Below are 17,466 nucleotides of genomic sequence, written 5' to 3' on the forward strand. Positions count from 1 at the left end.
ACCCATTAAAACAGAGTTTGTGTTTATTTCCCCACTGAGGCTGCTAATATTGTGGAGTATTTTAAATAGTTTTGACTTGTCGAGTTATATATTTGCTCAGTTTTGGACAGAGGATCCCTGGTAAACAAATAGATGCTCCTGGAATTTCAGCTTGCACCTTCTGTGTTTATGGGTGGAGGTGTTGCTCTGCATAGGTGAAGTAAATTCTCCATGTTTTCCACAGTCCAAGAGGTTTAACTCGGGAAAAGGAATCGGATTTCCCTTTTCTAGTCAGCCGGGACTTCATTCCATTGTATATCCATACTCATGCTGTAAACCTGGGTTTCGGCTTACTTTACAATCTTAAATCTAATATTACCCGCAAACAATGTGTTCAGTGAGTAGTAGTGGGTAAATATATACACCAACCGGTAAGAGTGGCTACAATTAAAGGTATTTTGTGATTTAAGATTCTATTTTATTAGAGCGAACGCCAGGATACACGGCCGCTGGAGGTGTGCTGCGGTCTATATAAAATCGCCGCCATCTTACATTTTCCAGTCTTTGCTGTTCTGGCCGTGTAGCTGTGACTGCTGCGGAGGGAGTGGACGAGGCTCCACGCTGACGCTCGTCTTCACATTTTCCTCGACTTTTTCCATTTCAAAGTGGTTTTTACTCTGCAGGAGCCGAGTGGACGGACTTGCTGTGTTGACAAGGGTAGGCTTCAACATTCAAACTATCGGCTCCACTCAGTTTCCTCCGTCTTTTCTTGCCCGGCTGTCTTGTGAATGCCAGGAGGAATGGAGACGGTTGTTGTGTGCGGGCCGGCCGGGGGATGCTGCTGCAGCTAGCGAGCCAGCTGCTTCCACGGCACATATTTGGGATACGTCAGCCACTGCCTAATGGGAACATACCTGGTTCACCGACGATGATTTTAGCATAGCGCAGGGGTTTGTGTTGGGGGTAGCAGGCAGTTTTTTAACAATAGCTGTACTTATCCGATGGATTTCATTGCCTTCCTGTTTCTTCGGAAACCGGAATTTGGGACTGATGTTGTGTCCTAGCTTGTTTGAATAGTTAGCAAATGTTAGCGTAACGTTTGCTGACCACATTCCTCTAATCTGACTCATGTTTACAAGACTCGAATTTCGCCTTTTGCTCATGTGTGTTTTTGCAGCTGCTTTAGCTTAAGTCTCAATGGGGTGAACAGTCTCTAATGAAGCGAACTGACTTTAGTGTTTAGCCTGAAGTTAGTTGTTTAAGCTAAAGTTGTAATTAGCGTTAGCCAAGTTACCGAGTAGGTTAACGTTCCGTATGGAGTTAGTTCGAAACTTTTCGACAAACTTTTTTTGTTAAATTGAGCTAATTGCTGGAGCAGAGTAGAGTCAGAAATTATTTTAATGTCTCGTTTTTAAGTTTATTTGAGCTTCCAGGCTCTTTGAGAGTGTGTTTTCCACTCGTCCTTTTAAACAAAGACCGACAAATTCCTCCTGGCCGTTGTGCTTTGGGAGGAAGACGAGGAGGAGCCACAGTGTGAAATCTGAGTCAGTGCTGTTTGGGCAAGAAAGTCGGGGGCAGCTGTGGAGAACAGGGGGGCAATGTGCTTAATGCTTCTTGAGCTACTTTATCGTCTTTTATATGATTTGTTTATTTGAATCCATGTGCACGGCTACAGATGTGCTGGTGTGACTGTCGGGGAGGTGCAGGCGGGTCGCTACGGGGTAAAGTTGGATAGCTCGCTGCTTCAAAAAAACCCACGACGGCTTCCGTGGCTAGATTTTAAGATATGTTTCCGTGCCCTTAGTTCTGATTTAGTTCCATTGGAAAGAGTGATGTAGGAAGAGATATAGAGATTAGACAGATGTTGTCATTTCATCCAGCGGCTCCAGATTTGTGTATTTTCTGTCACGGAAGCTGATACTGGTTTATTTCAAATGGTGTCACAAGTACTGGATGGATTTTTAAATAGCAACTGCACGAATATTATCAGTCTGTTTTGTTTTTTTATCATAGCCCATAAATCACTGCATCGTCTAATTAGTTTGAATGAAGTAATAATATATTTTGTTTACTCGTCTTGCTGCGGTCCCTTCAGTGAAATCCCCAACCAGGTTACACATCGGAACAAAAAAAACAGCAAACCTGTCGTCTCGCCAGCAAAAACAATCTTCTGATGATGCATTAACAATTTTAAGACGAAAACGTGGGTGTTTGTTACATACCAGACCGGTAGTGGCATATTTTGGGGTAATCCACTTCCGAGAAGGCTGCTACCACGAACCTTTCCAGTGGTATAACCATTACCGAGTACTGATGTTTTTCTGACTCTCATGATTCACATTTGTGTCAGCAATTAAACGACAATTAGTGTGAAGCTCGTAGGTTTAAGACAGACCTAAATGTACAAGATTCAGTGGCAATAGTTAGAATTTTAGATTTTCTAGATACCTTACAATTAGGTAAGGAAATGATTAACAGTATTGTATTTATAAATCTTTCCATGTAACTGTATGCTTTTGTGATAATGCATGTTTCTTTAGGTGGTTATTGTGCTTTTATCAGTATGCGTCTTTTTTATTATTTAAAATCATTGATAATTTTTGAGAAAAACAATGGGAAAGTCACCTTCATCTGGAAGTCCCATGGATGCTTTTCCTGTTTCTCCACAGGCATCCATCATTTTGCAGTTGATACACAGAGTAAAGCCCTGCAGCGACTGCAGGCATTGGGCTCATTGTATTGTTGGCAGCCAGCAGTGAGTGCTGCTGACCCTGCACATTACACGGCTAAGCCTGTGGCTGCTCCTGTCTCTCTGCTTGTGCCGATAATTCAGCTTGTTTGGGTCATTTACTCGTATGGATGTATTGAACTCCCAGTGTTTTTCACTTGAGAGGGAATGGGCTGTGTAGGAGTTTAGACTGGTTTAGCCTATTTGCAGTCCTGTTCTCAATAAATACATTTCTCCTTTAAACAAAGCCCTGTGTAATTCCTCATACAAGGTGATTTTGTGTAAATTATTTAAATGCCTCTGTATGCCAGAGAAAGGCTGTACAATTACGCTGTAGATGTCTGCAGGCCATAGGAAAGAAATGTAATTTAGAGGAAGTGTGTTTCAGACATGGATTTTTTTTTTTTAAGAGAGTTTGTTGCTCTCATTTTCACATGAGCTTCACCTGAACTCATTTTGTAGCAGTGGCTCAAATTTGCTGACAGAATGGATATATTTTTTTTCTTTTAAGGAAAGGGAAATGGGATTGATTAGCTGCTTTGAATTCAAGTGAGGAATAAATATATGACAGGGTTATCTGAAGTTTCCACAAATTCAGAAAAGGATTTTTTGTGTGTGTGTGTGTTACTGCATTTGCAATATTTTCCTTCTGCTTGCCGGTGTTTAGAGATACAGTATTTTTCATATAGCTCACACAGATTTATTTCACAGTTGCTTAGGAAGCTGCTATGTTTTTATTTAATTAGTTAAACTTTGGTATATTGAGCTGTGATAATGTTACACCTGTTATAACCAACTTGTCACTTCAAATTGCGCTGTGATGATAGTTGTCAGTCATCTGTGGAAATGCTTATTCCTATTTGAGATGCCCTTTGTGCAGTTAAGCGCTACATATACGGAGATCTTTCAGGTTCAGACAGTCAAGATTCTATCATGAGGCAAATCATGTCTCTTGCAGAACCTTTCTGAAGTTACTGATTTTATGTCTTTATCGTGATTTTGTGCCTTTGTTCACAATGAAATTTGAGCTGTGCTCCATCCACTACTGCCTTTGCCTGCTTGGAGTTGTCTTGTATTCTCTATGCTGTAGCTTGAACCAGCCTCATGGGTGGTAGTGGAACTCTGGTATGTTTTGTGAGACAGCATTAGAGTCAAATCTCCTCCTAACAGAAATAGTTTAGTTGTTATGGTATGTGTTATTTACACTTTAATGAACTCAGTTTCTCTATTTGAACAGCATGTTTTCCTTACTGTATTCAGGCCAGTGTCACAGACAGAAAGACACTATTCCTAGCTGTCCAGTTCTGTGCTGGAGCAGTGTGCCCTGTTATTTGAGTGTTGACCTGGGCATGCAGTGCTGTGGTTAAACTTAACTTCATAGGGCTTTGAGTGTGTGTGTGTGTGCTTGCGTGCATGCAAACTGCTTCACATTCACATTTTTGTGATACCTGCTTGATGAGTTTTTTCAAGCACACCAACTTATGCCATCCTCCCTTGCTTCAGCTCCCTTTGGGTACAAATACCTTGATTCATTCCATGTATTGGCAAGCAGCCTTCTGAGTCTGGTGACTGGTGTCTCACTCATTAGTCATCTGGTTCCAGTTATATGACTTTTAACTGGACCAGGCACAACTCTGCACATCGGATTACACATCTGGCTTCAAAGAACACCCCCCCCCCCCCCAGAGTTTTGTGGCTGAGCTGCTTGCTTGATGTTTAGAAACTCACTGTAATGACTTTTTTGTTTAAACGTTCAGTCTGACTTTAGGGTACGGCTGCCACTTGTGTGTCTCAGTTGGAGGCCAGACTTTGCTTGTTTGCCTATCAAAAAAAACTATCGGCTCAGTTTCCAAAGCCAGATTTAAAGAACCAAAGAACCACTTTTCCACCAGTGTCAGTCCTAAATGTTTCACTGTGTGCTTTGATTGTGTTTGATTTGTATGGAACATGTGGCTCCCATTAGGACTGGGCTAGGTTATACGAGGGCAGGCCTGTGAGACTGGAGGATGGCGTGTGAACAGTGAATTTGAGTTGGTGCGTTTGTGGTTAGAAGCAGCAGTCTTGGAGTCTGACTCAAGATTGTGTTTTAATGACACAGCTGAGCTAAGGTGGTGTGGGTGTGAGAGGAGAGAAATAATTCAGAGCAGTAGTTTAGTTGTCCTTGGTGTGTTTGCATATTGGCATTCATTTAACTCCACCAACTCCTACACATTAACTGGCAGCCATACCAGGCTGAATTTGTTATTTTTTACCATAATGTGCCGGGCTGCTGTACATTCTTTTTTGTTCTTTTATTCTCCGTTTTAAGGACTTTTTATTTTATCATTGTCTTTTGATGGAACTCAACACAAAATGTAGAGCATTTTGTAGAGATAATTTCAATCCAAGTCCCTAAGAAAAAGCTACTGGCTGTTTCTCCGGCATATGTTATTGTTTGTATTGTTATATTTCAATACTACAACAAATTTACATACCTTTTTTAAAAATTTGGTTAACTTCTCCGAATGATCACATAGAAACTTGAAATAGTAACTATCTCTCAAAGACATTTTTGAAACATTTTCAGACAATTGCCAGAGCACACCTGTTGCACCCAGCGTTGCTTCAAGAAACAGTTGCTCAAAATTTGAATCACATTTTCCATGGGGGCAGATGAAAGGAACTCAAAGAAGGTGTTTTTATTAGGAAAAAATGTTTTATGGTTACTATGATTAGCACTATTGGCTTGTTGAATGACTGATTTTTTGCAGTCTAGTGCAGTTTAACCTTTGAGGTCTTTCTGTCCAGTGAGACACATCATGCAGATATTGGAGTAGATGAAAGAAAGAAGAGAAATATGGCTCAAGGTGTAAACTTGGTCACACTTTATTCAGCTAGTTAGGTGGTTGTTGCTGGATTACTTCACTACTAGAAATACTACATTATTGTTTGTCATGTCTGCTTTGTCTAATAGGGTGTGAATCAATTTAAGGGTTTTTGTCTTGGCAGACCCTCATTTTCTCCCTGTGTGTCTCTTGAGTATTACAACTTGTCCAAACTGGTATGTTTTGATTGAAAGGGATTTGGTCTTTATTTTCCTGCTGAATTCCTTTTGGGATCACCATCGATGTAATTTTGAAAAGGTCTGACAAAAGGATTTCTCACTGCTGTTCTGTTTCCATCTCATTTTAGCCGAGATTTTCTTAGTGCATTTTCACCAATTTCCATTTTTATGTGTTACAGTCATAACATTTATCTTTGAGTAGGAATTTAAAATGCCTCTCTTCAATTTGCCTTGTTTTTTTCTGAATTAATCCCCTTTCGCTCGCTCTACCTCTCCTGCCATTGCCAGTGTTTACTTTCCTGCAGTGTGGTTTTAGCTTCAAAGCCAGTGCAGGAATGCGTAAGCCCTCCTCCCTTCCCCCTGCCTCTTTTTTCCCACCCAATGCTCCACTTCCCCTGTCCTTCCTCACCTAAATAGTTGGTAGCTGCAACACTTAATGGTGGCTTTGTGTGTGAGCTGCTGCTGTTTGCATGTCTGGCTTAAACGGGAAGAGGAAACCCAAGAAAGGGAGGAGGCAGGAAAGGAAAGACAGCCTTGAAAAGTCACTTGTCTCAGCTGTTTGTTTTGAGACAGTCCTGCCATTAATTTCTGTCTGTTTCTTTCTCTCTGACCTCTGCTATGTTTCTTTTAGTGTGATTAGTGTAAAACATTTACTTAATGTAAGCAGAGTAGAGGGAAGCAGTGATAGAATGTACGATGCTACTGAGGCAGCTGGACTAATGAACGTTTTTTTTCTGTTTTAGATCAGGAAGCTGTGTCGGTCGCGGTTTGAGAAAGGAACATGGCTTCCCAGGGTGAGTTGATGGTTCAGGTGTCCATTCTTGTTCACATTCATGCCTTTTGCTCAAGTCTCATACATGCATGGAGTTGTATGCAGTGTGTTAGCTGCATTTTAAAATTACATCTTGTCTTGGTGCAGATTTGTATTCTCGATGGAGCACAGGGAATTAAATATTGATTTTAATTTAAAACTTGGGGAACATGTAAAATTAAACCTTATTGAAAACATTAGTAAAAAATAATAGCGTGAGAAGCAGGTCAGAAATCCATTTTTTCAATTGCTATAGTCCAGTGTTTAGGCATTCGGTACCTTCTGCCACTAACACACAATGTTAATACAGTTAATTGTTGTAGTTATTTTATAGCATTGAAAGGCTTATTAATATGTCAGGCTTTACCACCTCACCTAAAACAGACTTGACACAATGTCTTTATATATTTGGGTTCTGTTACGTTGGTTAGGCTCACCTATACACCTGCTTTTGCTGATCCATATTTTTCTCTTTCCAGCTGATCTGATGGAACTAGACATGGCCATGGAGCCAGACCGTAAGGCGGCAGTCAGTCACTGGCAGCAACAGTCCTACCTAGATTCAGGCATCCATTCAGGAGCCACCACAACTGCTCCTTCCCTCAGTGGAAAGGGCAATCCTGAGGAAGACGATGTCGACAACAACCAGGTCATGTATGAGTGGGAGCAAGGCTTCAACCAGAACTTCTCCCAGGAACAAGTACAAGGTAGCTTATAACACTTTTTGTTGAACTTTGTAGCGAAATTTCCAAGTTTTACAAAAACTCTTTAATAGTGAATATACATACCAAAGCTGTTCTCCTGTCTGTTCCAGACATAGATGGTCAGTATGCCATGACTCGTGCCCAGCGGGTGCGTGCAGCAATGTTTCCAGAGACTCTTGAGGAGGGCATGCAGATCCCCTCCACACAGTACGACGCAGCAAACCCCACCAACGTCCAGAGGCTGGCAGAGCCCTCGCAAATGCTCAAACATGCTGTCGTTAATTTGATCAACTATCAAGATGACGCTGAGCTGGCAACCAGAGCTATACCAGAACTCACCAAACTACTCAACGATGAGGACCAGGTAATTGTTCTTTAAAACTGTTACTTAAAATTTTCTAAAAACAAAAAAAGTTGCTTTCCCCACTAGTATTCTGTAACATTTGTGTTGGTCCCTTCCAGGTCGTAGTAAACAAAGCAGCAGTGATGGTCCACCAGCTTTCAAAGAAAGAAGCATCGCGCCACGCCATTATGCGCTCACCTCAGATGGTGTCTGCTATTGTCAGGACCATGCAGAACACAAATGATGTGGAAACAGCTCGCTGTACTGCAGGAACGCTGCACAACCTTTCCCATCACAGAGAGGGACTGCTGGCAATCTTCAAATCTGGAGGAATACCAGCTCTAGTTAAAATGCTTGGGTATGTCGGAGAAGGATGGAGGGATAGTTGGTTTGGAGGGAATTCTTGTTCAGGAGTTCACATTTATTTGGTCTTCCATAGCTCATCAGTTCAGCAAGGCAGGAAGTAGTGCAATATTTTGACCAGAGACATGGAAAGCATCCCATTATGCTTTTTAGGCTAAAACCTGATTTATTAAAAAACAGAATTTTTGACATACTGGCCTTTCTATGATAGTACATTAGCCAAGGCTGTGTAGACGAAGAACCTCCGAGGAACCAAATAATATCTAAATCTAGTTATTTTCCAGTACTCTAATTGTTTCTCCTCTGCAGTTCACCAGTGGACTCTGTCCTGTTCTATGCCATCACCACCCTCCACAACCTCCTCCTGCACCAGGAAGGAGCTAAAATGGCTGTTCGTTTAGCTGGCGGTCTGCAGAAAATGGTGGCTCTGCTCAACAAAACCAATGTCAAGTTCCTGGCCATTACTACAGACTGTCTCCAGATACTGGCCTATGGAAACCAGGAAAGCAAGGTGAGGGGTCACTGAAAGGCTGGCGTGTGTGTGATTAGAGAGTCATACTGTGTTAGTATTTGACATACGTTTTAATTTCAAGCCCCATTGCCATCTCAGAAACAAGCACTTCACCTTATATGTATTTTATGTTTGTGCAGTTGATAATCCTGGCCAGTGGTGGCCCACAGGCACTGGTCAACATCATGAGGACTTACACCTATGAGAAGCTGTTGTGGACCACAAGCCGTGTTCTCAAAGTTCTGTCTGTATGCTCCAGTAACAAGCCTGCCATTGTAGAAGCTGGTATGTTTCCTTACCATCAGTAATAGTATATTAGAACAGTTACTATTGAACACGTGTTTTGATTGTTTTAATGCAATTAAAACAGAAATAAGGATAAGGATAAACTTTATTGATTCCACAGTGGGGAAAGTTCATATATAGACACAGCTCAATACTATGGGCCAAGTACCAGGACACTTATTATTAGGGAATGTACTTTTGGATTTTTCACACATGTATGCAGACACTGAATTTCCGTGTTTGTCCTTCTGTCCAGGAGGTATGCAGGCTCTGGGACTCCACCTGACAGACCCCAGCCAGAGACTGGTTCAGAACTGTCTCTGGACTCTCAGGAACTTATCAGATGCTGCCACCAAACAGGTGATGAGAACTGCTCCTTGTACCAACACTTGTGGCTTATTTAATGTATTCATTTATTCTTTGTCAGTGAAACACAGTAGTGGGAAGGGTTTAAGTTTATTTAATTAACTCAGGAGCATGTGTTGCTTATTTGAGCCTGAAAAGAGGGTTGCTTGACAGGTACAGATGCAGAAAATGACAAAGCACATTTCACATTTTTGGGTAGATTTCATCTTATGGTCTAGCATTGTTGATACTGCTGACACTGTACCAATGTTTCCTTTCATGCTCATTGTTCTACAGGAGGGAATGGAGGGTCTGCTAGGAACTCTGGTGCAGCTGCTGGGTAGTGATGACATTAATGTGGTCACCTGTGCTGCTGGCATCCTGTCTAATCTGACCTGTAACAACTACAAGAACAAAATGATGGTCTGCCAGGTAGGTACCCACACAGCTGATCGACCGTACAATCAGAGACTGCACTATTTTTATACTCTTTTCTGTACTGTAATGCAACTTTGTATTTTTAAAACTGATATTTTTAGGTTTAGTGCTATCCACTCAATCTCTGATGTGTCCATTACTCTGTCACATTATGTGTTCCTTTGTAGGTTGGAGGTATTGAGGCGTTAGTCCGCACAGTGCTTCGTGCAGGAGACAGAGAAGACATCACAGAGCCAGCTATTTGTGCCCTGCGTCACCTCACATCTCGACACCAGGATGCAGAGATGGCACAGAATGCTGTCAGACTTCACTATGGTCTGCCTGTGGTTGTCAAATTACTGCATCCGCCATCACACTGGCCACTCATCAAGGTAAACAAACACACAGACATATCAGCTCAGTCATCCATGTAAGCTGCTTTTCATACTTTCAGCCATGCATGTGGCTGTTCTTTAGTGGTGATTGCATTGAAAATCAGTTTACACTTGACCATCTTTTTGATGGTAAAATAATCAGCCAAACCTGACATTAAATGTACAGTACTGTGTCTGTGAAAAAGTGGTAATGGCTCCATGTTGGCATCTGGTCTCTGTTGAGTCTGCTGAGACTGAACGTTTTGTTGTGCATTGAGAATGCACTACCTTACTGCTGTAGGTTACTTAAACCTGTAGCACATCTGCACTGCACTGGACTCGGTCCAAAGTTGAGACCTCAAAATACCCCTGAGTCACCAGTCACAGCCTTTGGTATATTGTAGTTTGTATTTGGACTCATGGACAGGGAAAATAAGCATTGGTACAGGTTTGTTGTTCTCACTTGCAACAAAATGAGTCCCAGATTACAAATGAAAGGCCTTTGAAGTGGTGTACCACCTTGTAAATACAAATGTGTATCTAAAAACGTAACTTTCAGGTGTGATTCTTCATTTAAATGCGACCTAAAGCACTGTTAATTGACTTGTTTCTATGTTCCTCCATCAGGCTACAGTTGGTTTGATCCGTAACCTGGCCCTGTGCCCTGCTAACCACGCCCCTCTGAGGGAGCAAGGCGCCATCCCCAGACTGGTCCAGCTGCTGGTCAGAGCACACCAAGACACACAGAGACGCACCAGCATGGGAGGCACGCAACAGCAGTTTGTGGTGAGAACGCATGCACAATGCTTCAATCAATGCGCACCACTGTAATTCATATTCCCCCCAGCAGAACTCAGTTCAAATGTAGCTCAATTTAGAAGTCATCAAGTGCAGCCTTTAAGTTGGGTTAGACCGTACATGTGTTCTGTTGTCACTAATGTGTGTTTGTGTTTTTAGGAGGGGGTTCGTATGGAGGAGATTGTGGAGGGCTGCACAGGAGCACTTCACATCCTGGCCAGAGACGTCCACAACAGAATAGTCATCAGAGGACTCAACACCATTCCACTGTTTGTACAGGTAAGTCTTCAGCTGAGTTTAGTTCTTTTCTTGTCTTCTCATGCTGTCACCATAACAACATAAGCATTTTACCGAAATCTGTAACTTGCTAAAGATTCAAGATATTTTGCTTTAGTAATGGAACTGAATTATATGAGGTGTCTCTGCATTGAACAGGGAAAATGGATAATGAAAAGAATCAATAAGTTTGAGAACTAGATATCAAGTCAATCCGAATGGGGTTGCTCTGCAGACAACAGTTTTTTTGCAACACAAGACTGCAGACCTCATGATCTAAGATGTAATGAATCTGTAGAGACTGAGAAGGTTTTTCTAAGCGTTGTGTTTGTGTGCAGCTGTTGTATTCTCCCATCGAGAACATCCAGCGTGTAGCAGCAGGCGTCCTGTGTGAGCTGGCCCAGGATAAAGAGGCTGCTGAGGCCATCGAGGCTGAGGGAGCCACTGCCCCTCTCACAGAGCTATTGCACAGCCGCAATGAAGGAGTTGGTATGTACACAAAGACGCACTCATTTACACACTGCTGTTGTTCACTTAATGGCTGCTTTTTAGCTACGCAGATGTTGAGAAGAACGAGTCCAACTGTGCAATGAGTGGTTATTATTGGATAACACACTGGCACTTAAACTGCTTTTGTACAACTTCCCCTGAAAGGACTCTAGTTGAAGTAGACAAATAAGCAACAGTCACATTGTAATTGTCTCTGGCTGGGTTATTGCTATATTTGTAAATTGTTTATTTAAAGCACAAAATTTGATGCTCCAGAGTGAAGTGACTAACCTTTCAACACTCGTCTTTCCACAGCCACGTACGCAGCTGCAGTTTTGTTCCGTATGTCAGAGGACAAACCCCAAGACTACAAGAAACGCCTCTCTGTAGAACTCACCAGCTCACTCTTCAGGACAGAACCGATGGCCTGGAACGAGGTATGAAGCACTCAAAATCTGTTGGATTCTTTAACTGCTTGTCTTTATATTTGTGCAAAAATGTGCAGATGCTTCTTTACAGTTTTAAGTTTAGTTCAGTCAACAAAGGCCTGCAAAACTGGTCTTATTCAGACTGCTGCCACCCTGTTCACCCTTGTGTGTGTGTTGCTTTGCAGACTGGAGACCTGGGTTTGGACATGGGAGCTCAGGGAGAGCCTCTGGGCTACAGACAGGAAGGTAAGTCACCTCCTCACCCCTGTGTGGCTGGGACTCTCCCAGGTGAAATATTAGCGCAGCTGGGACAAAAAAACATTCCAGATTATGTGATTATGTTTTTTTTTTTTTTTTAACTGGGCAGACTCTTCTCCCTGTTCTAGTTCAGTCTGTTAGTTTCTCATCAACCATGGACCTGTCTCTGTGCCCCACTTTGTTTAGTTGATTCAGAGCAAAATTTTGTCACAGTCTGAGGCTCATCTGTCCATCAATATTACTGCTGATGACCCGTTTGGCCTTTAAATGTGGCGATGGACTGACAGCTTCAGACAATGGTGAAGGCCAAAAATGCTTTGAGATTATGGACGGAGATTGATTTTTATCCCAAATGGCCATGAGAAATACAATGCTGCTGCCTTTAGTTGTCACAATCTACTGGCTCAGTGTTACCATCGGTATACCAGGACCTTAGATTGTAGCACCGATCAGGAGGCTAAGGGGCAACTTGGCTGCTGATTTTAATTTGCACTACTCTCCATTCCTCCAGCACTAAAAGCTTTAACTGGCTCTTTGCCAGCCAAAAGAAAATAAAGACTTGATGCTGCTAGATGTTTTAGAGAACATCTTGGCCACTGCAGATGAACACTGGTTGGTGGAATCAAACTAAAGATGGTGAACTCAACCACAGATTCAGCTGCATTCAGTTAAGGATCTGTAACAGCTGCAGTGTGAACAGAGCTGAGCTAGTATTTGTTCTGCTGGAGGACGGACGGTGTGCTGTGTTGCTGTGCAGTGTATCTGAATGATCATACTACTGTGTGACAGCTTGGTTTGTTAACATGCTTCTAACAACTGCTCTGCTTCCCCTGCCTCTCCTCCATCCACTTCCCTTTCCCCAGACCCAAGTTACCGCTCCTTCCATTCGGGGGGTTATGGAGGGGACACAATGGGTATGGAGCCCATGATGGACCATGATCTGGGTGGAGGACACCACCCTGGCCAGGACTACCCCCCTGTAGAAGGGCTGCCTGACCTGGGACATGCCCAGGAACTGATAGAGGGACTGCCGCCTGGCGACTCAAACCAACTGGCCTGGTTTGATACCGACCTGTAAATAACAAGAACATTACACTACACTTTCTACTAGGTAAGCTTTACTTTACACTCCACTCTGTAGCCTCGTGTTAGCCTAGAAGACTAGTTCTAAAGCAAGATGTAAAAGTAGAAGCACAGTTTGTGGAAAAAGTGGCTGTGGAGGGAGGGGGTATGAATTTACTTACTGTGGCTGTTGCATGTCCAGACTGCTCCTAATTGCAAAGCTGTGTGATGTGGTGTGTGTGATGTTACTTGGTGTTTGATCTGTGTGTGTGGTCCTTCACCAAAGCCTGTCCTGTCTCCTTCCTCTTCCCTCTTTATTCCTACTGATTTCTCTCCTCCTTTTGCAGCTGTATCATGTGATCTGGATGAACCTGCATCGTGATTCGCCCATATGGAGGAGGCGGGGTTTCAGAAAGTGCCTGAAGATGACTCAACAACAGCAAGCAGAGTTTCCTGTCTATGGGAACTCCATTGGGACAAACTAGATTTTAGTGCGGTTCGGTTCTGGTCTGTCAGCCTGATGGGGGGCTGACTTCAAATCCTGACATGACACACAGATTTTGATCTCAATGATTGGTTTTCCAAAAACCCTTTTTATGTATTTTGTTTTTCATTTTTACTTCTTTTGGTTGTTTTACTTTTTTATTATGTTTTCCTTAAGTCTGTAATGGTACAAACTGAATCTAGCTTGCTTTTTTTCATTACTCTGAATTATGATACTCATCTCTTGTTTTTGCAGTCCCTTGTATTTTAAGTCTCTGGTAGTGTTGAGTTTTTTAGTGGTAATGCTCCATCCAAGTAAAGAATCTGATCACATTTTAAATGGTGTCCAAACACTAAAGTTAATCAGTTGAACTGTATTCTGATGATCAAGTGTAACATTGTGTAGCTTTTGTATAAAAACATGAATTGGAAGTCATGGTCCAAATATCAAGCTATTTTCTTGCTTTAAAGGGAGACACTGATGTGTCTCTGCTGTTCCAAAGGGGGTGTAGCTGACCTAGCTGGGTGGGAGTGTCTATGAATAGACAGGGGTGGAGGAGGGCTCCTATTGGTCTGCTGTTACTATGGGGTGGGGTAGTGAGAGGAGCTGGTTGCTGTAGCCTGCTGTGTTCTGAAACAATAAAATGGACTGTCATTTCACCTGGACGCCTCCCGTCTCATTTACACCTGAATCGAGGATTGAACGAGTCGCAGCAAGACATTTCAGATCCGTTCAAGGACCTCTGCTCTGGACACAGTGGAGACACATTACTACAGGGTTACAGTGGTGGGTTTACAAGCAAGACCAAGTCAGATTAGTGATCTCAGAACTGCTGTGGAACTTGTTCTACATATATATACAGCAAAAGGAGCAACACAGCATTTGCAGCAGTTAGCCTGACCTGCACCAAAAAATAGCTAAATGCATGTTCTTCAGTAATACCTGATACAAATGTATGCTGTAAGAAGTCTGCTACAGATAACCTTACTGTAGGTGTGACAAACCGTTTTCCATATCTAATGATGGCTAACTAGCAAAGTGAGGATAAACTGATCTACCACCTGTGAAAAGAAGCGTCCACATCCACCTGCAGTTTGGCAGGATGCCAGTTCTGTTCAATATCTTCCTCATATGAAATTGTGTCAAACTGTAGTTATGACTTGGTGGCTATATGAGACGACTGAACAGTGACAGCTGTGTTTGCAGCAGCTTTAGTGCGATTAGTCAGATTTGCATATGAAATTGGAACATGGCGTCAACAACCAAAAGCATGCCAGTAGTGGCCATGTGTGGATGTTGATGTATGGAGGACAGCTGGGGTGTTACGGGGCAGTTTAAAGGACTGAACACCATCTTTTTAACAAGACGTGTGCCTCACCTCACTGTCGACTCCTGCTGACCTCATCCAGTCCCCTGCATACTATACACAGCTTTGTTTTCCAATCCAGGCACCACTTATTATTATTCTATGTGACAGTGTCCAATTTATGCACTAAAAACAACTCTGAATGTGCTAGTACATACCTGAAACACCAGTCTGAAGGTCAGGTCTCACTTACATGAAGATACAAAGTTGGGATTTCTGTACAGCTGCCATAGAAAGTCACTGAAAAGAATTACCAGTTTTAAACTATACATGTCACAGGTCACTGCTACCAAAACACAGAATAACTTCATTTGTGAGGCACCATAGATCCTGTTAGATTAGCCACTGTGATTGCTCATAGCTTCATTTACCATCAGACAAAACTGAAATCTGTAGCTGTGTCATGCTACAGACACATATGTGATGACAGTTGTGACCTAATGAACTAATACTGTGTCATTAATGGTGACTGGAAGCATCTAAACAGAATGACAGGCCAGTGTTGTGAAGCCTGTGACAGTCTAAATTAACATTCATGCAATCCAGAGCAGTCCAGTGAGCGCTGGATGGATGTTTTGATTGCACTGTCAAATCATTTTAGTGACACAGCAATATTTATTACTGTCACTGATCTAATTTGAAAATGATGAGTCGTATAGAGGGATGAGTGAAAACTCTGATAGCACAGTCTGATTCTCAAAGCTCCTTGTTCGAACTGGTGAACTAAAACTTGAAAATTAAAGGGTTCACAAACTGAGACAACAATATGTTTATATCCATTTCATAATAATGAGCTTGGATCAAAACTTAACGAATAAATAACTCATGTCTATTTTAATGCAAAACTGACAACATTCTGAGTGAGCAATCCTACCCAGCAGATTATTTAGAAACATTTCTATTCTAAAAAGCAGACTACAGATCATAAATGTCTTTTGATCTCTGGTGGTAAAAAAATCCAAACACTGGACCATCTTTCTCTGGTTGAACGTTGAAGATTAAAACTTTTAGGATCCAGAGATCTCTTCAAGGATTTCAGCAGCCAGTGGAACCACATCAGCGTGACACCTGGAACAGAGAAAGGAACAAAAAAGTTATTTTCCACGTGACCACCACAGGAAAAAAGACAGGAAGACACTGCACTAGACTATTCCATTAACAATCACTATGATGTTTTTTTTTCTTTTTACATTTTTACTAAAATGCAATGTCTAAAATTATTCATATCCCTTAAAATGCAGACTGACTCTACAATGTTCCAGAGCATTCTAATACACAACAGACTTGAAACAGCTGTTAGTTGGTGACAGTTCTTTAGTAAATTTACTGGTCATTTGTTCAAGTTGGGAGTTCAGTGAGCTGCTAGTAGATCCATCACTGAGAGAGAGAGCTGCACATTGTGGCGCCTCACAAGACAGGAAAAGGCTGTGAAGTTATAACTAAGTGTTTTCCATTGGCCACAGTGAAAAGTATAATCAAGCCTTAGCAAAATTTCACAAGGACAAATGCCAGAGAAGACGACCAGGATGTTGTTTAGACGCAGGGACGTGGCCTTTATTTGGCTAAAGAAGGGAGAAGTTTTCAACCCAAAGTGAACTATCACTGTGGTAAAGCATGTGGGCGACATCTTATTTGAGGGAAACAACTTTTGCAACACCTTAGAACTGCTACACTTGCTTTTTGTTTGTCTTGTAACGCCTACTGTTTGACTTGCAACACCTGCTTTTACTTTTGTAATCTTTAAAAATGCTACTGCTACTTGTTAGTGTTCCCCTGCAATGCAGCAAAACACCAAAATCAGATTCCACATACAGGAAAACTTGTTGGAAATAAAACAGATTTTGATTAGAAAGTCAACAGCATCATGTGAACAGGACTACATTAAAAAATTTAGATGAAAATGTTCATCCGTCTGCAGAAGAACTTGGTCCTGGGTAGCATTAGACCTTCCAATAAGACAATGATCTGAAACACACAGCCAGTATGTGTGTCCAAGAAATCGTTTAAATAAAATAACATCAGTGTGTTGGCGCGACCCAGCCTGAGTCCAGACCTGAATCCTACAGTGATGGCAAAGAAGCCTTCAATCTCAAAAGGCGTTGGTGCCATAGTGGTCCATAATCCCAGTGGAGGCCAGCAGAAAGCTCGGTAGCAACTATAAGAAGCATTGATTGCTGTAGTGGGTAATAAAAACTTTGCCACTGATTACTGAGAAAGGGCACAAATAATTATGAACACTGTATTTATAGTAAAATGGAGGCACCACGGGGGAGAACATCTGGGGGTGAAATTGAACTGTTAAAGGTCTATTGTTTAACCCTTTAAGACCCACCATTGTGCAAGTCCGCCAGGACATATTTTTACATTTTTACATGCTGCAGTGCCATTTTTTGGAGTATTTT

The 17,466-nt window shown here is 42.0% G+C and overlaps 2 protein-coding genes across 3 annotated transcripts in view; one reads left to right on the forward strand and one right to left on the reverse strand.

Moving 5' to 3' along the window:
* Window positions 1–535: 535 nt before the first annotated feature.
* ctnnb1 (catenin (cadherin-associated protein), beta 1) lies at window positions 536–14,357 on the forward strand. 2 transcript variants are annotated; one of them, XM_023290711.3, is made up of 17 exons: window positions 536–696; window positions 6,494–6,544; window positions 7,041–7,268; window positions 7,376–7,629; window positions 7,728–7,966; window positions 8,281–8,482; window positions 8,623–8,767; window positions 9,024–9,127; window positions 9,410–9,544; window positions 9,718–9,921; window positions 10,531–10,689; window positions 10,861–10,980; window positions 11,316–11,466; window positions 11,782–11,903; window positions 12,080–12,140; window positions 13,016–13,263; window positions 13,562–14,357. In XM_023290711.3, the coding sequence occupies exons 2-16, from the start codon at window positions 6,532–6,534 to the stop codon at window positions 13,228–13,230; spliced, it is 2,352 nt and encodes a 783-aa protein (XP_023146479.1). In that variant the 5' UTR covers window positions 536–696; window positions 6,494–6,531; the 3' UTR covers window positions 13,231–13,263; window positions 13,562–14,357. The 2 variants fall into 2 exon arrangements, with proteins under 2 accessions (XP_023146479.1, XP_054869602.1); XM_055013627.1 differs by lacking the exon at window positions 13,016–13,263.
* ulk4 (unc-51 like kinase 4) overlaps window positions 13,982–17,466 on the reverse strand; it is a 115,049-nt gene continuing 111,564 nt past the window's right edge. The window contains exon 37 of the mRNA XM_055013626.1: window positions 13,982–16,132. Within this exon, the coding sequence (XP_054869601.1) occupies window positions 16,072–16,132 (61 nt within the window). The 3' untranslated portion in view covers window positions 13,982–16,071. The remainder of the gene's footprint in view (window positions 16,133–17,466) is intronic.

Source organism: Amphiprion ocellaris, chromosome 9 (genome assembly GCF_022539595.1).
Source record: "Amphiprion ocellaris isolate individual 3 ecotype Okinawa chromosome 9, ASM2253959v1, whole genome shotgun sequence".
Classification (NCBI taxonomy): Eukaryota; Metazoa; Chordata; class Actinopteri; family Pomacentridae; genus Amphiprion; species Amphiprion ocellaris.

Bases quoted from the DNA above. Each gene is read 5' to 3' on its own strand.
- ctnnb1 (XM_023290711.3), top strand. The intron at 8,483-8,622 runs GTGAGGGGTCAC...ATGTTTGTGCAG, and splicing joins ATGGAAACCAGGAAAGCAAG to TTGATAATCCTGGCCAGTGG. The intron at 10,690-10,860 runs GTGAGAACGCAT...TTGTGTTTTTAG, and splicing joins GCACGCAACAGCAGTTTGTG to GAGGGGGTTCGTATGGAGGA.